General features: G+C 38.9%; 1 protein-coding gene across 5 annotated transcripts in view; it reads right to left on the minus strand.

Moving 5' to 3' along the window:
• Positions 1-13291: 13291 nt before the first annotated feature.
• Positions 13292-27527, minus strand: part of LOC150019245 (broad substrate specificity ATP-binding cassette transporter ABCG2) — a 172310-nt gene continuing 158074 nt past the window's right edge. For all 5 annotated transcript variants that reach the window (XM_090266286.1, XM_090266288.1, XM_090266285.1 and 2 more), the window contains exons 11-16: positions 21515-21604; positions 20234-20358; positions 18741-18895; positions 16891-16980; positions 15781-15863; positions 13292-13721 (exon numbers count right to left, since the gene is read on the minus strand). In XM_090266286.1, coding sequence (XP_090122412.1) covers positions 13574-13721; positions 15781-15863; positions 16891-16980; positions 18741-18895; positions 20234-20358; positions 21515-21604 — 691 coding nt within the window. In that variant the 3' untranslated portion in view covers positions 13292-13573. The remainder of the gene's footprint in view (positions 13722-15780; positions 15864-16890; positions 16981-18740; positions 18896-20233; positions 20359-21514; positions 21605-27527) is intronic.

Consider the following 27527-nt stretch of genomic DNA (forward strand, 5'->3'; position numbering starts at 1 on the left):
TGTTGTTGTGAGAGGCTGCATTCAGCTTCGTTGAATTTTTTTGAAGACTCTTTCAGTGTGTTTGCCCCTTTCATGATGGGTGATTTACGAGTGCACCTGCCCACACCATGCTGAATGTTAGCAGTTTTTGACCAAAAAAAGACATGACCCCTGCACCCCACCCTCCATATTCACCTGATCCCACCACCCCTCCACCAGTGACATTTTTGTTTCCCTAGATGAAAAAAAAATCCTCAAAAGGAAATGTTCTTCTGATGTAGAATAGATGAAACATAAAACAGCAGAAGCTTTAAAAGGCATCAAAATAGACTTCCGGCCAAGATGGAGGCTTAGATGGACGCGCTAGGTCTCCCTCTACAACTAGAGAGGAATACAACTACTTCAAAATAAGGATAACTAGAAATTCCAGAAAATAAAACTACACGGAAGCCCAACATATGAAGTTATAAACCAGCGGCGCCCTTTGGGCAGGTAAGAGCAAAAGAGGGCGGCGCTGTTTGCGGTCGCACCTGGGACAGCGGCGGGGAGAACAATCCCGGCTGCAGTCGAACCCCCGGCAGCTCGCGACCCCAACGCTGGGGAAAGTAGCCACCACATCGCCTTGAACAGTGAGGCCCAGGGGGGCGGGAGGATGGATCCCGGTCTCCTAGCGGAATAACTGTGTGAATCCATCTTGGACCCCCGCCCCCAAAGAAAGCGCCACAGGGCTGCGAAATAGGTCGCGGACAGGCACCGGTCGCTGGCTTGTGACGACAAAGCACCACGGCACAGCAAGAAAGGCTGCCGAACGGCGCCGGTCGCTGGGTCATTACGAGTACACAGGCACTGCCCCCTACAGCCGGCCCAAGAAAACAAAACGCATCTGTCAAAATGAGGCAGACAACTATAGAAATCCCGGTGGCACAGCTCACCAGGCAACAGATAGAGAACCTGACAGATGAACAGATAAGAAACCTGTCAGAAGCTCAGTTCTGGGCCATTGTTATCAGGTGGCTTACAGAATTCACAAAAGATCTGGAAAAAGATGAGAAAGAAGCAAAAAACACTCATAACGAAAGGAACAAAACCACATACGAGACAGATGGTGAGGAAAAAAAATCCAGAGTTCATTTCAACAAACTGGAATATGGAGAAGGAACAAGCAGTCAACCAATGCAGAGAGAGGAAATGGGAAGCAACGATGAGAGGATCAGAAACCTCTGGGACAGCTATAAAAGGCCCAACATAAGAATCATTGGTTTGCCAGAGAGCGAGGAAGATGAACTAGAACTTGAAAAATTGAGTGAAAATATAATAAAGGAGAACTTCCCAGACTTGGGGAAGGAAATAGACTTACAGATCCAGGAAGCACAGAGAGTTCCAAAAAAACTGGACCCAGGGAGAACCACTGCAAGACACATTATAATCAAAATGTCAAAAATTAAAGATAAAGAGAGAATCTTAAAAGCAGCAAGAGAGAAGAAAAGAATTATGTACAAAGGGGTCCCAATTAGACTATCAGCTGACTTCTCAAGGGAGACCCTGCAGGCAAGAAGGGACTGGCAAGAAATATTCAAAGTAATGAAAATCCAAAACCTACAACCACGAATACTCTATCCAGCGAAATTGTCATTCAGAATAGAAGGACAGAGAAAGTGTTTCCAGGACAAAATAAAACTGAAAGAGTTCATTAGATCCAAACCACTGTTATATGAGATGTTAAAGGGACTGGTTTAGAAAAAGGAGGATCAAGACAATGAAATCTAAAATGAAAACTGCATCACAAGAAACAACAGAAGCTAGGGAATTGAAACAAAGGCAAACTAAACAGGCAACGAGAGTGGAAAAAGAACTATAGGTACGGGAAACATATTGGGGGGAGGTCAACAGGGAGGGGGAATGGGGAGAGGGAGGGAGATGATATAGGAATTAAGGATCATGGTAGGAGGGAATGGAATAGACAGAGAGAGGTTGAGAAGAACTGTATGCACAACTAATGGACATGATCTAAAAGGGGGGGACAACTGGAGGGAGGGGGGCCACCGGGTGGAGGGGAGCAGAGGGAAGGGAAATTGGCACAAATGTAATATTATAATCAATAAAACACATTAAAAAAATAAATAAAAAATAAAAGGCATCAAAATAGATGAGTTCAAAAACTGTTTTGAGCAGTGGAAAAAAAGTCTTGATAGGTGTATTGCATCAAATGGGGAGTACTTGGAAAATGACTGAAGTTTAAACATGTAATAAAAAGTACACAATTTTTAATAAATAAATCCCTTTGGGGGGGGGATTCCCCCTCATAGTTCTACACACTCTCATACAAAACACACGTTAACAAATCAACAAACAAGTGCTGGTGAGGATGTAGAGAAAAGGGAACCTTTCTGCACTGTTGGTGGCAATGCAGACTGGTGCCGCCACTTTGAAAAAACAATATGGAATTTCCTCAAAAAACTAAAAGTGGAACTGCCTTTTGAGCCAGTGATTCCACTGTTAGGATTATACTGGAAGAATCCTGAAACACCCATTCAAAACAACCTATGCACCCCTGTGTTCACAGCAGCGCTGTTTACAATAGCCAAGTGCTGGAAACAGCCTAAGTGCCCATCAGTAAATGAGTGGATCAAAAACTGTGGTACATTTACACAATGGAATACTACCCAGCAGAAGGAAGGAACTCTTACCTTTTGGGGCAGCATGGATGAAACTGGAGACTATTATGCTTAGTAAGATAAGCCAGGCAGCAAAGGATAAATACCATATGATCTCACCTATAAGAGGAACCTAACGAACAAAACAAAAAAACTAGCAAAATTGAACCAGAGGCATGGAAACAAAGAAGAGACTGACAGTGACTAGAGGGGAAAGGGGAGGGGAATAAGGGGAGAAAGAAGGGAAAGGGTCTAGTCAAGAAACATGTATCATAAGTATGAACAGCAGGGTGGAGGTTGACTCTGGGAGGGTAGGGGAGGCCAGGGGGAGTTGGCGCGGGGTGGGTAAAGCAGGTGAGAGCAATGGGGGGAATATTGGGAAAACCCTAATAAAACAACAATAAAAAAGGCAAAAAAAATGTGCACATCAAAAGAATATATATATATATTTTAAAAGATCACATAGTATAAAAGCACAGAAGTTTTTATGAGACTCACAGTGCTGCCACTGTCTACAACTCTGAATGGCAGTGCAAGTCTTCTCTTTTTTATCCTTTTGTCTCTTGAGATGTTTCGTTGCTTTCAAACCTTAAGCTATCTAGAAACACTCTGAAGGGTTTATAGGATATATAGGATTATAATCTAACTTTCCTATCATCTGGTTTCAGTGACAATTTTTTCATATGCAATAGACTAAGGATCATTTGAATTTATTAGCTGGTTAATTGTAAAAGTATACAGGACTGGTATAAGTTGAATATAAAAATTTTCAAAGATGATAAAATTTGCTATTTGTAAATAAGGATAAATTCAAAATCCATCAACATATCAATAAAAATATTCAGCAATTTCTCAGGGGCAAGTCTTTTGCCATTTCCTGATAAGTGGCATTCTGATTTTATTCTCCTCTAACTACCCCCAGTTTAAACTGAAATAGTAAATATTTTTAATGCTAATGGGATTATTTGAATTACATTATGTAGATGTGACAATTTTAAACTAAAGTCTTGAAAAGATGAGAATGTTTTATTTGCACATTATTATTTTCACTTTCTCTTAAGTGCAATTCCTGAAATTCCACTCCTACTGTGTCATTTCTACGGTTTAACCAATCTTTTTTCCAGGTTTCCCCTACTTAGAATTCAGGAGTGATAACTCATTGGAAGATATATATTATACTAATAATTTTAGTTAAATAGGCTATAGTGTAATCAGGGAATAAACTATAATAACTTTAGTGAGGACAAGCAGGCAGTGGAGATTAGTTCAGTTCAATTGAGTCCCTTCCAGATTCTATGCAAGATGCTGAACGATAGATTCAAAACTGAATAAGCATGGTCCGTACCTGCAACTTACTCCCAGGAAGTGTTCTAGGAGAAAAAAGGGCTGATGCTTAAAGAAAAGGTGAAAGAAAATGGAAAGGGGCCAGGTAGGTACCTGAAGCAATGGAGGGATAACTCTGCAAAATACATGATTTTCTGACCACTTTGCTGTACATATGAAACTAATACAAAATAATAATGACTATAAACTGTAATTGAAAAATAAATAAGAGAAAGAATGAGAGAAAGAGAAAAAGAAAGAAGCTGGAGAGAGTAAACTCTAGTTACTTCACAATTTTATTAACACTAGTCTTAATCATAATCTCTGCTTCTTTATTGACAGTATCTATTTGAAAAGACAGTGATATCATATAATCTTTTATTTCTTTAATATGATTTCCTTGAATTATTTGAATATATTTATAATAGCTACTTTGAATTCTTTGTAGACCAAGTCTACCTAGGCCCTCACAAAGGCACTTTCTGTGCCTGCTTTGTTTGTTTTTCTTGTATGGGTCATATTTCCCTATTTGCTTATCTCATAATTTTTTTTATTGAAAACTGGAAATGTTAAATAGTATAGCAATTCTGGGAATAAGTTTTCCATCTCCCCATCCCCACCCCTGCTTGTTTTTGTTGTTTGTAACATGTTTGTTTTTTAGTGAAGTCTATTTCCTCTACATTGTGAAGCCTCTGATGCTGCTTCTCAGCCAGTACAGTCATGACCATGCACACTGGCATCCTGGGAATCAGTGGTTTTCACAGGAGTCTCATTGTCTTCCCCTGATCTCTGTGTTAAACCTCTGCCTCTGTCGATATCAGTTCCATTTCTTGGGTTCTACTAATTGTTGGCTAATTGATCTATTGTTTTCAGTAATGCCTTGGGGTATAAATTGCTCTATAGTCTGGTCCAATTAAATTCAGGCCCCTTTGAGGGGTAGTTTATTATTTTTTTTAATAACTTTGATCATACTATTTTAAAATTAATTTTAGAGAGGAAGGGAGAGCAAGAGAGAGCACACATGATTTGTTGTTCCACTTATTTATGCATTCATTGGTTGATTCTTATATGTGCCCTGACTGCGATCGAACTCGCCACCTTGGTGTATCAGTGTTCTAACCAACAGAGCTACTTTGCCAGGGTAAAGAGTAGTTTTCTAGCCCAGTCTTTAGCTGTGTTCTTAGCTGCTGTCTCCTCCCCTGGTTCTCCCTTCTTGCCTGCAGGGTCTCCTTTGAGAAACCCGCTGATAGTCTAATTGGGACCCCTTTGTACATGATTCTTTTCTTCTCTCTTGCTGCTTTTAAGATTCTCTCTTTATCTTTAATTTTTGACAATTTGATTATAATGTATCTTGGAGTGGTTCTCCCTGGGTCCAGTTTTTCTGGAACTCTCTGTGCTTCCTGGACCTATAAGTCTATTTCCTTCCCCAAGTTCGGGAAGTTCTGCTTCATTATTTTTTCACATAATTTTTCAATTTCTAGTTCTTCTTCTTCGCCCTCTGGAAATCCTATTATTCAAATGTTCATTCACTTATAGCTGTTCCAGAGGTTTCTGAGCATCTCTTCGTGTTCCTCCCTTTTTGTTTCCTCTTTCTGCGCTGGTTGACTGTTTGTTCCTTCCCTATGTTCTGATTTGTTGATTTGATCTCTGGTTTTCATTTCCTCACCACTTGTCACGTATGTGTTTTCGTTCATTTCAGTGTGACTAGCTTTCATTCCTTCCCCATCTTGTTCCAAATCTTTTGTTAATTCTGTAAGTCATTTTATGACTGACTATAGCTCTGAACTGAGCCTCAGAAAGATTTCTTATTTGCTCATCAGTTAGGTCCCTCATCTGCTGCCTAGTGAGCTGCGTCACCAGGATTTCAATCATGGTCTGTTTTATCCTGTCAGTTTTCTGTTTACCTTTGATTCCTGGGCAGGCTGTAGGGGGCAGTGCCCTGTGCACTCGTGACTACCTGGCGACTGGCGACCTTTCTCACCACACTGTGGCGCTTTGTGTGGGGGCGGGGGTCCAAGATGGATTCCTGCCGTTACACTCTGCTGAGAGACTGGGAGGCTCCTTCCCCACGGCCCCACTGGCCCCACCGTCCAAGGCAATAGGGGGTCTGCCTTCCCCAGCATGGGAATTGCGAGCTGCCGGGTCTCAGCTGCATCTGGGATTGCTCCCCTGGCGTTTCTCGCAGTCCTGCCGCCACTATCCCCGCTGCTACCACGGACAGCACAGCCCGACCTTTCTGGCTTGATTCTGATTTTGCCCTTCCTACCTGTCCAGAAAAGCAGCGCTGGTTTATAACTTCATACATTGGGCTTCCATGTAGTCTTATTTTCTGGAATTTCTGATTATCTTTGGTTTTGAGGTAGTTGTATTCCTAGTTGTGGAGGGAGACAGAGCATGTTAGTCTGAGCCTCCATCTTGGCCAGAAGTCATGACCATGATTCGCAAATATGTTCATTTTAAACAAAATTTTAAGGGAGTTTTAAATTTTGTATAAAGATATCATAAAACTAAAGTTTGTGCTTTATACTGTTTTAAGAATACAGAACTCAAATACTCTTGATCTTACATTTCAAACCTAAAATTTGTATTATAAATGGAGCTCAATTTTATGAAAAGGAGTTTTTGGTATTGAAAGTTCATCCATTATCAGAAGGTATTAACCAGACTGAGTTTGCAACAGTTGTTTTGTGTTTGTTTGTTTGTTTTTAAATTAGAAGAGCATCTCACCAAATTTATGGGAAAAATCTATTTAATAAAAAAATAGAAATCTTTCAAAAGTGTTCAATAAGCTAATGAGACAAACAAGAGCAAGTGTCAGTGAGTAAACTCACTTGGAGAATAGAGGTGAGGCCTGTTTTTAAAGCTATAGCGTCAAACCTTTGTTCTCAAACACCTTTTTCTTGAAAAATTTGGTTCTCGACCAAGTTGTTCAAGGAAAAAAAAAAATCTCTTGGTTGTCAAACAAAACTTCAGTTCTCAACCTGACAACCCTTTCATGCTGATACCTTGAAAAAATGATTTGGTGTTCAAACAAATCACTTCTGAACAGTCTTCTGGAACAAATTCAGTTCAAGAATTGAGGTTTCACTGTCTTATGAAACAATATACAGTCCTGCCACAAGGGAATAAAAAATAAAACAGAAAGTACAGAATTTCTATAAAGTTAGTGCTTCTGGTAGGTCCTATAACCCAAGACAGTGATCCTCACAGACTTCAGGGATAATCACAAAGTTACTGCGTGTTACCAAATTGTCACCAAGTGGTTGCTGGTCTCCTGAAGGGTAGGAGCAGGTGGGGAGATCGGCATCAGCTCCCGCTGCTGATGGCTCAGGCCAAGGCTGCCAGCAGGTCAGCAGTGGGAAAGCCCATGCTGTCAGACCATGAACGCCCTCTGTCCCTGCTACCTTGACCTCCCTGCTCTGGGTCCCAGTGAGCAAGCACTGGGTAGCCTGAAGGTGTCATAAATATAAGTGCTGCTACTTGCACATATACATAGATAGTATTGAGGTTAATAAAATTCAAATCTAAAGACGATCAAGGATGGATTCAAAGATGGGAAAAAATATGAGCATGTCCACTCGCTCTTCAACAACTCTCTCTTCACTCTTCCTCCCCTTTCTCACTGCTTCACTCAATGAGCTGAGGAGCCTCCCATGGCCTGTCTTCCCACATTCTTCTTTGAAAACCCCACAAGAGCAGTGGAAGGAGTACAAATAGTAGCAAACATTCACTTATTGCTAAGGTGTTTTAATTTTAATTTATCCTCTCCACTAAAGATTAGTTCTCCTGACATTGAAGAAAAACAAAATTCAAAAGGATATTGATGTATTCTGAAGTAAATTTCTATAAACTAATATTTCCTTTCTACTTTATAAGACTTATGCTTTTACTTGTACTTTTCAAAACACTCCTAACCTTAAAAATGGTTAACTCGGTAATTTCTATGTATGTATTCCTTAACATAATAATTAAAAACAAAATTATATAGAAAGGTAATTATAATACAAATGGAGGATAAGTATGCTAGGATATATTTAAATTTCTATTAATTTAAAAAGTAGTACTATTAATATTTTTGTTATTTTGTTTCTTGAGCATATTTTGTATATGAAGTATGGATATCTAATTCTCTCTCTAAATATATATATATATATATATATATATATATATATATATATGACAGCTCTCTATGTAATATATTTCTTCCTATGTGAGGAACAGTACATACAAAAACTGTGGGTAACTCTGGGTTATATAAAAACAAGGAACTGTACCAAGAACAGAAAAAACTGATTAACTTGATGGTTACATAATTATCAGGTAGAAAGAGTGATAATGTGTTTACAAGATGATGCATTAATAAAAAACCATTTAAAAAGAAGAAAAATGTTTATTAAAGTCCAAAGATAAAAATATAATGCTATGTCCCCAGACTGACATTGCAATGACATGGTAGTACACATGCTGATGCTAAGTGACATTCCCAGATGACCAGTCACAGGAATCCTCACTCTGATGAAACTCAGCTCACTTAATTCCTATAACACTGAAAAGCATTTGTTTTTAAACAGGGGGTTAAATGCACTGTGGCTCCTGAATGGGACCCCGGAACAATAAAGCAATATTAGTAGAGAGAGGAGTTCCAGCCAAGATGGAGGCATAGGTAAACATGCTTCCACAACCATACAAAGAATTACATCAACCTCAAAACTAAAAACAATCAGAACTACCAGAAAATCAAACTGTATGGAAGTCCAACAAACAAATACATAAAGAAGTAATACTCATGCAGACAGGTAGGAGGGGTGGAGCTAGGATGGAGAGGGCACAGTGTGCCTTGGGGGCAAGGTAGTGGCTGTGGCCTGTTAGCAGGAAGAGCAGTCACATATTATAAAAGTCAGGAGGGACACCTGGGGAGTGAGTCCAGCCCCAGACCAGACAGTGCAGCTCACGGTTCCAGCACTGGAGAAAACAAAGCCTCATTGCTTCTGACTGTGAAAACCAGTAGGAGTTGGGGTGGAGGAAGAAACTGCTTATCTCTCAGCAGAGTTCATTTGTTGAGACCCCCAAAGTCCTAGAACATCTGCAGACTCACCCACTCGGAGCCACAGCCAGGGCAACACTTAGAGGAGCACCAGTCCCATATGGGAAGCAGAAGTGCCTGGAAAAGGGGTGAGTGATGAGTAAGCAGCATTGTTTCCTCTCAGACTCTTCCCCCACATACAGTGCCACAAGATGGTGAAACAAGAGGCCCAGCACTGACAAATACCTAAGGCTTATCCCCTTACAATGTAATAGGTGCAAGAGCTCTACCAAAGACACAGAGATAAACACAGAAGGCTGTCAAGTTGAGGGGACAGAGAAGTGTGCCCCCAAAGAGGGAATGGATCAAGGTTCCAGTGGAGAACTATGTCCAGTGAGGAGGAGATAGTTAACCTCACAGATGCAGAGTTCAAAACACTGGTGATAAAGATGCTCATAGACTTGACAGATATGCTTGAGTATGGCAAATGCAGAAGGGAAGAAGTTAAGTCTATGCTAAGTGAAACAAAGGAAAATCCACATAAAAACAATGATGAAGGGAAGGAAACTGGGGTTCAAATCAATAATTTGGAACATAAGGAAGAAAAAAGCAGTCAACCAGTACAGAATGAAGAAATAAGAATTTGAAAAAAAGCAAGGAGAGGCTTAGGAACCTCTGGGACAACTTTAAATGTGTCAACATCTGAATCACAGAGGTTCCAGAAGGAGAAAAGGAAGAGCAAGAAATTACAAATTTATGTGAAAAAATAATAAAGAAAAACTTCCCTAGTTTGGCAAAGGAAATAGACATACAAGTCAGGAAGCATAGAGAGTTCCAAACAAGCTGGACCCAAAAAGGACCACCGCAAGACCCATTATAATTAAAATGCCAAAGGTTAAAGATAAACAGAGAATCTTAAAAGCAGCAAGAGAAGAGAGTTACCTACAAAGGGGTACCTATAAGACTATCAGCTGGTTTCTTAAAAGACACTTTGTAGGCAAGAAGGAACTGGCAAGAAGTATTCAATGTGATGAAAAGCAAGGAGCTACAACCAAGATCACTCTATCCAGCAAAGCTATCATTTAGAATGAAAGGGCAGATAAAGTGCTTCCCAGACAAGGTAAAGCTAAAGGAGTTTGTCATCACCACGCCATTATATAAAACGTTAAAGGGACTTATTTAAGAAAAAGAAGATAAAAACTATGAATATTAAAATGACAACAAACTCACAACTATCAACAACTGAATCTAAAAAATAAAAACAAAAACCAAACAAACAACCAGAATAGTAACAGAATCATAGGTATGAGGATAATTTAGAGTGTGATGAGCTAGGAATGGGGAGAAAGAGGGCACTGGTACAGGGTCTAAGAAGCATAATTAGTAGGTACAAAATAGACAGGGGAATGTTAAGAATAGTATAAGTAATGGAGAAGCCAAAGAACTTACACACACATACCCATTGACATGAACTAAGAGGGGTAGGATTACTGGAAGGAAGAGGAGTACTGGTGGAGGAAGGCAAAAGGGGAAAAGTTTGGACAACTGTAATAGCATAATCAATAAAATATGTTTAAAAACACACAAAAAAGAACAAAAAGAATATTAATAGAAAAGTGGTGAAATCTGACTAAAGTGCATAATCTAATTAACAGTAATGCACCAATGTTAATATCTTAGTTTTGCCATGTATCATGGTATATAAAATGCTAACATTAAGAGAAATTTGGCAATTGGTATATGGGAACTTCCCACACTATCTGTAACTTTTCTGTGAATCTAAATATATTCCAAAACTAAGAGTTTACTAAAAGGGGGAAGGGGATCTTCATTAAGAATATACCTATGCACAAAGGTGTTGCTGGAAATCAAGTCTCTGAGTAGGAGCATTTCTTTATGCCCCCCTGACCAGGTGTCCTGTGACTCAGATAAGCAAGCTGGACTTGCTAATGCCGGCAGCTGCAAGCTGTTTCAGGCCACTGAGCTATGGTATCCTGAGAATAAAGAGACTTTGCTGAGTACTCCATTACTCCCTTGTCTTACCATCTTGTTTGAAGCTTAGCCTTAAGGACTTATAGTTTTGTTTTGTACTTAAAGTAGTTAATGTTTGAACCCTGGCATCCTGTTTTCTCTTTATGCAATATGGTGTGTATCTTGTAATTGCCACCCTCAGATTTCAATAAAAGGACGATGCTTGCTCTGCTCAGTGCTGACTTGCCAGAGCATGCAGCAGCCCCCCGTTCATCCACATTCTGCCTGCTGGAATTACCTCAGCGTCCTCAGTCATCTCACATTTAATACAACACAAAGGAACAAAAAACTGAGCTGTAGTGATGTCCTGATCATAACAACAGAGCAGAGTATATCAGCTTCACTTCAAAAATAACCCAGCAAGGTGGGGATTGACTGTGGGAATGGGGGCGGGGGCAGTGGAGAGCAAAGGGAGAAAAATTGGGACAACTGTAAGAGAATAACAATTAAAAAAGAAAAAGAAATAACCCAGAGAGAGGTGAAGAAGTAGTGATAGGGAGAGAGGCACAAGGGGGGCTTCCCCATGCTGTGATGGGGGATGCAGCGGGTCCTTCTTCTATGACAATTCACTGAACTGTACTTTTCCCTACACTGCCCTTCAATAAAAAAGAAATTTAAAAAACACTTCTCTGTTACTGGTAAAGGTTAGAGTGAAGAGAAGATGTGTAAGTAAATGAGATTATGTGAGGGAAGAAGAAAACCTGGATAGGATCAGTTATAACAGTTACTACATCATAAGTTTAGAGTTTTCAGAGCTGGGAAGGGTCTTGGAAATTACCAAACCCTGGCATGGACAGTCCTTTATGGAAATCCCTGGGGATACTGATGTGCCAGGGCTCACAGGACCCAGACATCTATATTTGAGCAAATGTCTGAGGTGATCTCATGCATGTAAACCACTGAACAACCTCAGGAAGAATAAGTCACCAGGTCCTGGCTCCCTGAAGCTACAGTCCAAATGCCCAGTCAATACCCCTGAGATATTCTTTTTTAAAAAATTAATTTATTGTTGTTCTATTACAGTTGTCCCATTTTCCCCCCATTGCCCTTCCCTGCCCCATCCCCACTCCCAAAGTCAATCCCCACCCTGTCATACATGTCCATGGGTCATTCATACTAGTTCCTTAACTAATACCTTCCCCTTCTTTCCCTACTTACCCCCCTCCCCTCTCCCCTCTTGTAACTGTCAGTCAGTTCCTTGTTTCCATGCCTTTGTTTCTATTTTGCTCATTTGTTTGCTTTGTTCCTCTTATAGGTGATATCATATAGTATTTGTCTTTTGCTGCCTGGCTTATTTCACTAAGGACAATTCTCTCAAGTCCCATCCATGCTGTTGCAAAAGGTAGGAGTTCTTTCCTTTTGCTGCACAGTATTCCATTGTGTAAATATACCAGTTTTTTGATCCACTCATCTACAGATGGGCACTTAGGCTGTTTCCAGCACTTGGCTATAGTAAATAGCACTGCTATGAACATAGGGGTGCATGGGTTCTTTTGAATTGGTGTTTCAGGATTGTTCCAGTATAATCCTAGCAATGGAATCGTTGGATAAAAAGGCAGTTCCATTTTTAGTTTTCCTGAGGAAATTCCATACTGCTTTCCACGGTGGCTGCACCAGTCTGCATTCCCACCAACAGTGCACTAGGATTCCCTTTTCTCCACATCCTTGCCAGCATCTGTTGTTTATTGATTTTTTTTTATTGTTCTTTTTTTTATTGTTTTTTTTTTTATTGATTTCTTAATGATGGCCATTCTGACAGGTATGAGGTGGTATTGTCAGATATTGTAATTTCACTACTGAGAAACCTCAGTAAGTTCTACTAAACCTACAAGGTTTATCAGAGCTTCTTTCATCATAACGGCTTTTTACTCTATAAATAACACTGGGTTTTTCCAACAGAGTTTAGATTTCATGTTTCCACTATAGCATCAATATATTCATTATTTCTTATTTATTAAAAAATCCCAGATCATAGATTCTTATCATATTGAAGCTGGATGGTACTAGCACACCTATTCAGTTCAAAGATGAGGAAACTGTTAACAGATATTAGCGACTTGTTATGAGATTCTAGAATTCAATTTATTTTAGGTCAATTAATTAAACTAGATTTCTCCCATGTGGGTACTGTCTGACTACATGAACTAATAGTACATAATATTTCTAGTTTATGACTTGTGTTCTTTAATAATTCAGTTCATTGTGATTTCTATGAAACAACTTCTGGCTGAAAAATAACATGATGTCAAATGAAATGAAGACAACAAAATACTTCATGGAATACTTAAGTCAAGATGCTCATTTTTTATTTTATTTTATTTTTAACTTTTCAATAATTGATTTTAGAGAGAGGAAGAGGGGGAGAGAGAGGGAAAGAAAAAGAGATATCAATTTGTTGTTGCACTTATTTATGCATTCATTGATTACTTCTTGTATGTGCCTTCACCAGGGATCAAACCTACACCTTGCCATGTTGGGACGATACTCTAACCAACTGAGCCACCTAGCCAGGGCTAGGGTGCTCCCTTTTTAATGGGACAAACTATGTCAATTAGAGAAGATTTTAAGAAAACTTTTTAAGAAATACCAACTTTAGGTAAGCAATTGTAAGGAAGACAACAATCATACATGCCAAAGCTACATGATTCTTCCACAGGCCCCATGGTGAGAGTTCAATGCCCTGGTTTATCAAGAATTCTTCTCCAGTACATCTGAAATTGAACAGAAAAAATATAACTGCATTCTAAGCATCTGTCCAATTTTATTCATGGTATTTGCTGTTCCTCAGTTAAAGACCCCTATAGGTTACCAAGGCTTAAATAACTATCCTTTCATATATAATAGGTAACAGTCAAGGAGCGTGTATAATTCTGCTAGATTTCCCATGCTAATAAGCAACCTGCTAATAACAGTTTAGTGAATCCTTAAAACAATTCAAAAAAGGGTGGACATTATATATATTTAAGAGATAAAGAGACTAAGGTTTAAGGAACTTGGCCAAGTTCACAGGCTCACACCTTGAACCAAGTTGCTATCCTCTCCAGATTCATTCATTTTACAAATCTATGATGCTGCTCTCTTCAAAGGGCAGAGACATTAGCAGTAATTTTTCACTTACTCCTGAAGGGGAAACCTCAGCTTTGACAGATGACATCTAAGGGCCCTAACAAACACCATTAAAGCTTTTTATAGAACTCATTACCCACAAATCAGCTGTACAAAAAAAAAGCAAGCTAAGAATTCTAAAACTAGGAAAAGAGGTGAGGAAAGGTTTTCTGACAGTTGCTCTCCATCAGCTCCTGAGCCAAGGCTGGAAGGAGCAGGTGCATTACAAGGTGGAGGCCTTAGTGGAAGCTGGAGTAGAGCAGGATGGAGGAGCCCGGCCAAGGGTTAGATCAGCACCTGGTACTAAACATAACTAGCACAGCCAAAGTTATAGTCTGGTATTGTGTTTGTATGACTCATGGAATTTAGCAGTTCCAAAAAAAAGAAAGAAAAAAATTTACACCCAGATCAAAAGAGAGGGAGTGGTCAGGATAAAGAAATCTCTCCCTACCTACAGGTGTCCTGGCAATACAGTTGACCCTTGAACAACTCAAGGCTTAGGGGTGATCCACACACACAGTCCAAAATCCATGTGTAATTTTTGACTCCCCCAAAATTTAACTACCAATAGCCTACTGTTGATGGAAGCATGATTGATAACATAAGCAAGCAGTCGATTAACACATATTTTATATATTACATGTATTATACACTGAATTCTTACAATAAAATAAGCTTAAAAAGCAAATGTTAAGAAAACAATAAGGAAAATAGATTTACAGTATTTACTGAAAAAAATAACAATCCCTGTATAAGTGAACCTGCTCAGTTCTAACCTGTGTTAAGAACCAACTGTACTTCAAAATAGCAATCTACACTATTATTCAGAATTATTTCTGTTCTATTTGATTGGTCATGAGATTTAGAATACCAGCATTCTCTTTTCTCTCATTAATTAATGTATCAAGATCAAACCATTAACAACAATCATTGAAAAGGAAAGCATCATTTTATAAAGCAACATCCTCTAATTTTATTAAAATCTGCCTTTATATTTTATTGACATTACCCAAAAAATGGGATTTTCTTCTCAGCTTACTGAAAGATGTGTTCCTTTCTTCAGAAGACACATCCTTCCATAGGCAGTAGTCCAAGTCAATTTAAAAAACAAAATAAAAAACTATGCAGCCTTTGATTTCATGTTGTCTCCTAAATTTAGGAGGAAGAGACAAATGCTAGGACCATGGGAGGAAAAGGTTCACTCCCCTTCCAATCCTTCTGCTCTTAGTCCTAGCCATGGGTTGGGCTCACAGGAAGCCATAGTTTATGAAGAACCCATGAACTTCACATAATTCAGACAGAGCAGATACTGTAAGGTCTTGCTAAAATATCAGAGCAACTAATTTCAAATGCCCATGTTCTGAAAATTGAATCTCACGCCCGTAAGCAAAACAGCAAAAGGACCTTTTATAAATGACTCAAAAAGTAGCATGTAAGAAACATTTCTCCAACTTAGATACAATTTTGATTATAGTAAAATATCTAGGAGTTGTACCATAATTTCACATGCATTAGTGGACAACAACTCACTTTACAGGTAAGAAAACTGAGTCTCAGAGAAGTCAGTGTCCTGGAAAGAATTCACACCATCTTCAAGCCCCAATGGCCTTTCTCCATCACGCCACACACTAAGCAAACCCATTAGGACAATGAATGCAAACTTACATTGCAAAGCTACATGTATTGTTTGCTGTTACATTGAGTCCTGGGCAGAAGTTTTGTCCCAAAAATTCATTATGCTGCAAAGCCTATACACAAAGGGAAGAAGGCAAGGTAAATAGTTTTAATTTCAACATTTCCAAAGAATTATCATGAGATCATCTTGCTAGTTTAATCTTTACTTTTTTTCTGAAAATAAATGAAGCTTCAAATTCACAGTATTTGTCACACCAAAGCAACTAAAATGATTTTTCCTGGCATTCACGAGAACTGGAGGTGGAATTTCGACTTCTCACGAAGAAAAATATTTTGCCAAGAGACCTTTGGCTATGTATATATTAAGACTTTAAATTTTATTTGTTTTTAGAGAGCAGGGACATGAGGGAGAAAAAGGAAGAGAAACATCAATGTGCAGGAGATACATCAATTGGTTACCTCTCTCATGCCCTTAGTTGGGGACCTGGCCTATCCTACCTGAGAATCGAACCAGCAACCTTTTGGTTCACAGGTTGGCACTCAGTCTACTAAGCCAGACCAGCCAGGGTGACCTCTGGTTATATTACCACACGATATCTTCCTCCTTCTCTCCCCAAAGTTATAAGCACATCAACACTATAATTTAAATGATTCAATGGTACTCAATAACTAGTGTTAATTTATGGTAACATTTTATATGGTTCTTGTTTTTTTTGTTTTTTTTTTTTATCAAACTCAGTTATAGTTCTTGGAAATAAGAAACTCAGTTATACTATATTAAGACACATGAATTTATATGGCCTTCTTTTTCATCTAATTTAACTTTCAATATACAACATGTATCCTGGGCCACGATCCTTATTGGGCTGAAAACCAACTACACTTTTTACATCAATTGGTCAATCTTGCTGCTTCACTATGAGTTATCATCCCACTCCTCACCCCCCTCACACAACAGGGTGACGGGAAAGCCAGTGATTATCAAGGTGGCCCAAGGCCTAACAGAAAACTGTCCTTCACTGCTCCTAAAAGGAAATCCCCAGGAGACCCACACAGCTCATGTCTGGGGACATGACATGGTCAGCTTTATTCTGATTGCTCCGAGTAGGCTCGTCACAGAGACAGAAGAGGAAAACTTACCGCATAGCCATAGCGAGGAATGCTCAAGTACTGAAGCCACGAGAGCCAAGGCACAATGGTTCTGAGGTTGACCAGCAGCCCTGAAAAAATCTAAGGAGAGCAAATACATCAGAACTGGTGGAGTGATTTTATGAAGAATTCTGGAGGTTACCCTCTTTAAGTCCCTACTACCCTGTAAACCTTTCTGTTAAGGCCAACTCTTTCTTGAAATTCCTTCTATTATTCTAAAGATATACCATATCCTCTTTGCATGTATATTCCTCTCTACAGCTGAGGCTGTCTGTGATTTCAAGGAATGACAATATATCTATATTTCATTTAATTGGAAGATCCTTAATTGTTAAGGCTTTTACTCTGCCTATAATGGCACACAGTGGAAGGTCCATAGTCCTCCTGACTGTTCTAATGCTACAATCACTACATGTTCCCACCAGCAGACACACAAAACATATCTTGAGCACGTCATACCCCTCTATACCTCCATTACACAGCAAGCTTTCTTTTTTACACAGGTTTGCATTCTCTCTCTGTGTGACTTTAGGAATAATTTGGGGTTCAGAATGCATGCTTAAAATAACCCAAAGCCTAGACATATGTGGTAAACTGCAGCGTAATATATGACATATGGTCAATACCTTCATTTATAGCTACAAAAAGCAGTATTGCCATGGAGATCTAGGAAGAAGTGCTCCAGCAAGAGACAGCTACTTAAGAAGAGGTTTCTACAAAACTTCTCCTGACTGGCACTTGCCATTTGGGGATGGGCATAACATTGACAATGATACTGGTGGGAATACATATTTCTGATTTAACGAAGTGTTAACATATAACATCTCTCAGTAAAATATGGTTTTACATATGGTTTTAAAAGTTCTATATATAAACCATTAAATAATAACAAATCAAAGCATCCAATATATCAAATAAAACATTTTTAAATACTGAAAGACATTTTATTTATTGGATGACATTATTGAAAATATAGGCAAGGTTTATCACTTTTGCAATAATATTTATATTGGTAGTTTTCAATGGCAAGAGTGTGCTATTTACAAACTTTTAAAGACATCTACACCTCCTCTAACAGAAAAGTTATATGTGTAAGTAAATAGGCTAAGCATGCCTGTTTACATGAATATGCTAACTGGATCCTTCACCCATTCACTGATGTATGTGCATGCAAAACTCGGGGGCAGAGAAGATTAGGATTAAATAACCATTAAAAAAGAGGTAATCAGAAATATATTGATCTAAGTGAATGTCAAAAACCCAGAAAGGAGGGAACCTAGTATTGTGTGGACTTTGGAATAATTTTCTATTTTTAAAACACTCCTTTTCAAAATATAGGAGGAGGCAGGATAGCTACCCATGCCACATACTGTTCTATTTCACACAGAGCTTAGCCTTCCCTTTGGGAAGTATCTGATCCAAACAAACCATCTCAGCTGCTGGGTAAATACACCAGCAGTTCTCTAACACTAGTGTAGAAGTCAGGCAATTAACCTGTCATTTACATGAGGGAATCTTTCAGTCCAAATATTTGTTTTTGAAGTTCCCAGTCATCAAGATTTCTCTGTAAGTCACCATGAAGCATCTTTTAAACTCTCACTTGTAACAACATGTTAACTAAAGTTATGGTAATTATATTAGAACAGGAGTGGAAAAGGCTGGGTAAGGTAGAGAAAAAGATGGTACACTCTTTAATAGAAGCCATATTTTAATATATGGTTTGCTTAAAACAAAGAGTTCCATGTAAAGAATCCTCAAAGTAGGTTTTCCATGGCAGGTGCACTTACTGGAATGAAAGAGGGAAAATAATTACTTCTCAGAGAAGAACAGCTCCTACTCACCATCATAAACACAAAGGAGATGGTCATGAGAAATGTTGCTATGGACACCACGCTCTGACCTGCTGCTATGGCCAGTGCCATAGAACTGGCTGAATAAGCCACCATCATAAGGGTGAACATCATGATAAAGAAGGACTCTGCCACTGGCTTCAATCCTTAGGAAGAAAAGAGGGTGTTAATCCAACTGCCTGGATCACTGTGTATCTGGGATCCCCTATGATACAAATAACACAATAATATTTTGAGAAATGAATGTTAGAATGAAAAAATTCACCCTCTTTCCAACCAACCTGAGTCACCAATTTTATTTTCCTGCCACCCATATAACTGTATAGTTATCACTCAGTTTTATTTTTTATACTACTACACAAGCACTTTTTCAAATAACACCTATGCTCCTTGCTGTGTAATTATTTACAATTCCTGAGTGCCTGAGATGAGGGCTGGAGGCAACACACCTGGCCAGACTTCTACTGCCTTCTGAGAAGGAAACTTGTCAAGAGCATATTCTCTGCACCCAGACACCCCACATTACTCACTGTTTGCTGTAACTGTGGTAGTGAGGAGACTGGGAATATCAGGGTTACATGACCTACCAGTAGTGTCACTATCTGAGGGAGTGTTCGCAGAACCCAAGTCTCTGAGACAAAGTACCATGGAGTTTGGGATTGAGAAAACTACCCCATAAACTCTAACAGGGTACTATTATGGGTCATACATTCTGAAGATTTGGGGACAGCCATAAAAACACGAGTCAGGAGCCTCAGGATCCAGGTTTTATGCCTAATTCTTTAAGACACACCTCTTATTTGTAAAATGGAAGTTGAAAATCGTGTGTCTTCTCCTATGGTGCTTTCTCAAAAAAAAAATGTATATATATATATATATATACATTACTAATATATATATATATACACACATTACTAATATATATATACACATTACTTATATATATATATATATATATATATATATATAAAACTAGTATCTATGTGTGTGTATACAGTGAAACATATGTAAATTCCAAGGCAATGAGCCTAGGGAGAACTCTTAACACAATGCACACATGAAATCTGTTTTCATCTATTAAAAAAGTCATTCTTATTAAAACAGTGAACCCAAAAATGCTATCTTTCAGTTCATATATACATACACAGACATACATATATACATAAAACTATAACTAGATAGGTAATAAATATCACAGCTCCAGCTGTCTCAAATATCTGTGAATTCTTTCCATGTCTGTATATGACACATACCATCACTGAGTAACATATTGTTGTATAAATAGGTATAAATGTTAGTGTGGGAAAAGTCTTAACATAAATGTATTCAGAGCATAGTTATTTCAGAGTGTGCACAATAGATAGATGTTCCTTATCACATGGCTTGGTTTATAGTTTTGAAAATCGAGAACACTCTTGAAAAAAGAAATTAGTTTCCCATCACATCCCACACAACAGACACATACTTTTTGTCTTGTAGCTTACCTAACAAGAAGTAGGTTATACAAGTAAATATGATACTTGGTAACATCCTCATGGGGAATAGATCAGATAACAGTTTCCCAAAAAAATAAGATGACACTCTGTAGTATCCACTGATATATTCATGCCTAAAAAACAAAAATTCATACCACGCATCCCACATTAGTTTAAGAAGCCACAGGCCAGGTGATTAAGCCTCTTGCTCTGTAGGTCTGCTGCCACCAGGTCTCACAACTACAGCTTCTCACACCCTCCAGGTCAACCCATCACCTTCACCCAGTCAGCACCAGGCACCCTCTCAGGTGCATGGCTGCCCTGAGACATCATTTCCTACCAGCTGTGTGCGATGACCCCATTTCTCAGTGCAGAACACCCTCCTAAGGCCACTCACTTTGTCCTTGGAACCTCCACTCCAGGAGAACACACTAAATCTTCTCCCTCTCTTCTGACATTGGATTTCTTTCAAATGCATCACCTCAGTAGCTGACCTCAGAGGTCACAGGGACTTTGCTTTCTCTCCACCCTGATTAAGAAGATGGTGCTGCTATTTCCAACACCCCTGGTGCAGCTTCGGGTCACTAAACCCTTTCACTTCTTCCAATCTCATGGTGGAAAATAACATGGCACTTCCGTCAATGATCATTGCCTCCCAACCGTGCATCCCTGTCAGCTGTCAAATCTTATTTTCTCCCCACTAAGGACCTAGACCCCTCCTTTTCCCAACATCCTCCTCCTGTGCTTCCAAACTCTTCCACCAATACCTTCCTTCTTCCCCTGTCTATGATTTCTTTCCTCAAGCATGTAAATATGGGCAAATCTCTCCCAACTTTGAAAACCACAGGAACAAAACCAGCCCGCACGTTATTTCAGGGTTCCTTCTGGCTCTTCCCATTCTCCCTTTCATTGAGGGAAAAACTGGGTCTATATTCTTCATCAACTTTACCTTCCATCTTCAGTTTAGTACTTAGCTAGCACTTTCTCTCTACCAAGCCCCTCAAACTTTTCTTGTGAAGGTCTCATGACTTCTTACTTGCTAAAACAAAAGCTCCCTTTTAGCTTCTGTTGCGTCCATTCTCTGTACCATTTGCATTTGAGGCTATGCCCTAATCTTGAAACTCCCTTTGCCTTGGCTGCAGGCCCCTTATGCTCATGATTCCCCTCCTAGTCCCTGGCTGCTTTTTCTCAATGAACCCTGATAATGCCCAGGAACCAATCCATGGCCCAGATCTGTATGTGAGTACTTGACAAAGGACAGCCCCCTTCCCAGAGCAGAGGCATCCTTACATAAAGAACTTCTTCTCAACCACGAAGAGCTCCACGGATGATATACTGCTGAAACACTGGTTGGTCGTCAGGAAGAAGAGCACCCCAGCTCTGAGAAGGGGAACAAAAGCACCACAATCAATTAAACATTCTTAGATCAATTTCCTACCTCAAAGCTCTTTCCTCAAATGATATTTTATGACATTGAACAACTGTTCTGGTTAAAACAGTGAGGGGACGGAAGTACCAGCCCCCTCAGGTCTCTCCCCAACCTAGTGTCTCCCCAATGGCGCCCCTGGGACTCCATGTGGCACAGTTTGAAATTCACAGTCCTGGGTTGCCATGGATTGAACTGTCTTCCCCAGATCCCTAAGTTGAAGCCCTTCCCCCTCAATGTGAAGATATTCAGAGTGGCATCTTTGAAGGTAATTAAGTGTAGGGGCCCTCGTATTGTGATTAGTGTCCTTAGAAGAAAAGGAAGAGAAGTCAGAGCTCTCCCTGTGCCACATGAGGACTCAGCAGGAAGCGGAAAGCCAGAGGAGGGCTTTCATCAGAACCCAAACATGGTGGAACCCAAGTCTGAATCCCAACTGTGGAAAATTTTCTCCCACGAAACTGGTCCCCGGTGCCAAAAAAGGTTGGGGGGCTACTGGTTTAAGCCATTCATCTGCAGTTGTTATGGCAGCCAAGGAGATGGTTACAAAGGTCACAAAAGTGCTACCACTTTTTATTTTACCTAATGAAAATACATGTACTGTCCTAATGCATGATTAGAGAAATACTCAAAGCCTGCAAATGTTAGAAACCTCTCTTAGCCACTTTGCCAAAGTTGAATAAAGAAGAAACTAAGACATGAGGAGGCAAAATGAGACAATGGAGGGAAACCTCTGTCGACACCTTGTTCTATACACTCATCTCACAGTCATGAGAAGAACCTTCACGTTGCCCTTGACAACGCACTGCCAACTTGGTTCCTGTGCACTCAAAAAGAAAGCAAATCACACTTCTAAAGGAAAAATTAACTTGTGCACATGTAAGAAAAAGAAGACTATTAATGATTCTCTCTCAGTAAAATAAGGTCTAAAAAGAACGTACTCAGTTCATCTGCACTTTGAAAGAACCATAAATTTTATAAAAGTAATCCAGCATCCCTGAAACAGTGTTGCACTTCCCTGAACAACCACACAATTTAATTGACATTGAGGATGTGAATGCATGCTAAAAGAGACGAAATGTTACACTATTTAAATGACTCAAAATTAAGAGAGCATTTCAAAAAATGTAAATCCCAGTGTACAACCCCAAAAACAGAGTCCACAGACAGTAATTATTTTTAACACCAAAATAATAATAAAATAATAATCGATAAATTAGGCAACAAGTTGTATTAAAAGTAATTTTTTTAAAAAAGCAAATAAAAACTTTTGAAACAAATGTTTATACAATAATGAATAAATGAAAAATAGCCAGGCCTAGTACTTAAGCACATATGTGACTTTCTAGACACAGACACACAAAGAACCTAATATCAAAGTAAAAAGTTAATTTCAGAAACAGGGGACATGGCAACATTTGGCTTAATTTGTTGTCTTACATATAGCAGTTCAATAATATTCATAATGATTTGAAACTAGTAGATACTGAAATTCCTTTTAAACTATAAGAAATTATTTTATACTACTAAATGCTTCTTGTTAACGAATTTAATATTTCTTCAATTTTTTAAAATGTATTTGTTATTGATTTTAGAGAAAGCAGAGGAAGGGAGAAAGAAAGAGAAAAACATTGATTTGTTGTTTGACTCATGTATGCAGTCATTGGTTGATTCTTGCATGTGTCCTGACCAGAGATCAAAAGTGCAACCTTGGTATTGATATATAGGGATGATGCCCTAGAAAACTGAGCTAAGAGATTCAAGATGGCAGCAGAGTAAGTGAGCACAGCATTGACCTCCTCCTAGGACCAGTCTGGAATTGCACCTGAATTATAGAGAAGTCATCTGGAATGACCAACTGAGTGGTGGCTGGAGAGAAGCCTCATAACCATGGACAGCCAGAAGCAGTGACAGCATGACTGATACTGAGTGTAAAGGAAATGTGAGAGGGCTGGGTGGGCTCCCATGGGTGGCAGCTGAAGTGCCAGAGGGATATTTCAGTGGCTGGAGCTTCCCCCCTGAGAAGTGTGGGGTTTAAACCCAGGACTGGGCTCCAGTCTTCAACACCAGAGCTGAAAGGCACCCAGATAACATCCAGCTGTGAAAAGTGGCAGGATTTCTGTCTGTCAGAGAGAGATGGCTGGAGACTCAGAGAGCCTTTTAAAGCACCAAACACACTTACCCTGGCCTCTGGCAAAGGGGCGCAGAGTGAATTAGAGATGCTTGAGGAGAGTCTGGGGATGGTGGCTTTGGGGAGAGAACTGCGGGAACAGCCAATGGGATCCCCATGCTGACTCATCCCCCGTATTGCAGGAGCAATGTTCTCAGGCAGACCACTCCTATCCAAGGGGCATTGGCCTGTGGGGAAGCAATAGCCCCACCCACAGGAATTACTCTGCCCCACCCTGTGGTTCTTAAGCCTGACTGCTAATTATAGATTCACTAGATTAATAACTGAAGAAGACAGCCAGAGACTGTGGGTCGCTGATAGTCTCAAATAGGCTGCCTAGGCCCAGACTAGGACATAATCTGATATCACTGGGGATAGATCCAGAAAGAGAAGACAGTGGTAAAACTAGATACTACTGAGATGAATCCCACCACAGTCTTCTTAAAGATTTGTGTTATTTTCTGTCCTGCATAGCTTATATTTTGAAGATTTTATTTATTTTTAGAGAGAGGGTAAGGAAGGGAGACAGAGAGGGAAAGAAACATTGTTGTGTGAGAGATTGGTTGCCTCTCACACATCCCTAAAAGGACCTGGCCCACAACCCAGGCATGTCACCTGACTGGGAATCGAACTAGTGACCCTTCAGCTTACAGCCCAGTGCTCAAGCCACACCAGCCAGGACTTTTTAACATTCATTTCTTGTCCTTCAAGTTTGTGCCTATTATATCACTTGTTTTTATATTCTAGTTTATTTCTAATATTATATTTTATGCCTCCCTTCCCTTAATCCATTTTACCTTCTTCTTTCCTCTTCTTATTTTCATTTAAATTTTATTTACTCTCTTACTACAATTTGTTTCTACCCTACATTCTTACTAATTAACTTCCCTCCAGCCTCTTAGTCATCTCACATTCTTTTTCCTATTTTTAAAATACCCTTATTCTCTCTCCACCTTATTAATCTTTGTTCATTGGTTGTGAATATGGTAGTCACTGTTACATTTTTCAACTTTATTTCTAGATCTTCACTATTTCTGTATTTCAAATCTCAAGTTTTACCATTCCCCTACCCTACCCTATTGTGCCTTCTTCCTCCCTTTTCTATTTTTTTGTTTTAAATGTCAGTTTTTCCCTTTCTTAGCCTGGTTTTCATTCCTCACTCTTAGTATTCCTTCTCCATCTATCCTTCCAAAATCACTTCTCTTTCCTCTAGACATCTCTTAAGCTTTTCTTTCTTTCTCTTTTCCCTCTTATTTCCATCCCACATATATTAATCTTTACTCTGTTGTTGATATTACTGTGGTGGATCTCTTTCCTCAATTTGGTTCCTATTTTTTTCCTTCTTTTTTTTCCCCCCTTTTCTCTCCCATTTTATATATATATATATATATATATATATATATATATATATATATATTCTTTTTTTAAATTTATGTATAAACCTAATACTATACACTTCCCTTCTCTTACTCAATTCCACCTTCTTCCCTCCCTTTTTAATTTACAATGTAAATTTTATTTTCTTTCTCTCTATACCTTATCTCTATTCCCTACTCTTAGTATTGTTCATCCTTCTACTTTGTCTAAATCATTCCTCTTTGTTAGTCATTTCATGTTCATTTTTCCTTTCTTATAATAGTCCTAATCCTTTTATACCTTCATTAATATTGGCTCATTGCTGTTGAGAGTGTGGTTGTGCCTGAGTTTTTTTTTTTTTCAGGTGTGTGTTTGTTTCCTGGGCTATTTGCTCTTGTTCTGGCAGCACCTGTACAATAGCATACAAGACATGGTAGACAGAGTGACTCTCAGTCAGCTAACCAGAAAAAAAGACCCACCAAAGAATGACCCAACAACCAAAACCCAATTACAATCAGAGAGTCCACCTAAATGACATAAAAGGCATCCCAATAACATCAAGCTCAGCAGATCAAGGGTATTGCGCCACTGAGTCCCACAGCTCTCCTACCACAGAAGGTCATACCACGAAGACTAAGAGTTAAAGAAGATCAGTCTAAGATGCAGAAACAAACAAAAACAATCACCAAAAAGTGAAAAAATATAAGAAACAACCACCAATCAAAAGGCAATAATAAATCTCCAGAAAGAATGCTAAATGAAACATAGGCATACAAACTATCAGACATTGACCACAAAACAATAGTTACAAAAACCCTCAAGGAGTTCAGTGAGAAATAAAAAGAACTCCAGGGAAGCTAAAAGGAACTTACTGCGAACTACACCAGCATGAAAAAGGACATAGAAACTATCAATAAGAGCCATGAGAAATAGAAAAATACAATATCTAAAAAGAAAAGCACAGCAGAAGGAATTATAAGTCAGGCTAGATGAAGCAGAGGATCAAATCAGTGAACTGGAGGACAAGGTAGAAAAAAATTCCCAGAGTAATGAAACAAAAAAGACACAAAAAGAACATAGACCAATTAAGGGAGCTGCAGGACAACACGAAATGCAATAATATCCACATCATAGGGATACCAGAAGAAGAAGAAAAGGAGCAAGGGATAGAAAACCTGTTTTAAAAAAGTAATGACAGAAAACTTTCTTAACTTGATGAGAGAAAAAGTCACATTAGTCCAGGAGGCACTGAGGATCCCAATCAAAATGAACCCAAAGAGGCCCACTCTAAGACCATCATAATTAAAATGGCAAAATTTAAAGACAAAGAGAATTTTAAAGGCAGCAAGGGAGAAACAGCTAGTAACATACAAGAGAGCAACAATAAGGTTATCAACTGATTACTCAAAAGAAACACTACAAGACAGAAGGGAATGGCAAGAAATCTTCCTAATAATGAAAAGCAAAGGCCTACAACCAAGACTATTCTACCTTGCAAGGCTCTCTTTCAAAATGGAAGGTGAAATAAAAAGTTTCCCAGACAAAGGAAGGCTAAAAGAATACACCTCCACCAAATCAGCATTGTAAGAGTTGCTAAAGGGTCTGCTTTAAGAAGATGAAGAAACAGACAGAGAGACAGAGGAACACAGGTACACAGGGAAAAATGACAATGAATAGATACCTATCTATAATCACCTTAACGGTAAATGGATTAAATGCACCAATCAAAAGACATAGGGTAGCTGAATGGATAAGAAAATATGACCCACACATATACTGTCGACAAGAGATCCACCTCAGAAAAAAATATATATACACATATTGAAATTTTAAAAATAGAAAAATAGCACATGGACATGAAAAAAAAAATCTGGGGTAGCAATATTTATATCAGACAAAACAGGTCACAACAAAAGCCATAACAAGAGACAAAGAAGGACATTTCATAAAACTTAAGGAAACAATAGAACCCTTGTAAACATATATGCATCCAACATAGGAGCACCCAAATATATAAGGAAAATCTTGGAGGACTTCAAGAAGGATATCGAAAGCAGCATACTCAGAGTAGGGGACTTTAACACCTCATCATCAACAATAGGCAGATCTTCAAAGCAAAGAAACAACAAGGATATTGAGACACTGAGCAATACTCTAGATCAGATGGACTTAATTGATATATACAGAACCTTTCAACCCAAGAAGCAAAATATACATTCTTTTCAAATGCACATGGGGCGTTTTCAAATATAGACCATATGGTAGGACACAAAACAAGCCTCAAAAGTTCAAGAAAATTGAAATTATATCAAACATCTTCTTAGATCACAATGGCTTGAAACTAGAAACCAACA

Source organism: Furipterus horrens, unplaced genomic scaffold (genome assembly GCF_987537825.1).
Source record: "Furipterus horrens unplaced genomic scaffold, mFurHor1.1.pri manual_scaffold_2, whole genome shotgun sequence".
Classification (NCBI taxonomy): domain Eukaryota; kingdom Metazoa; phylum Chordata; class Mammalia; order Chiroptera; family Furipteridae; genus Furipterus; species Furipterus horrens.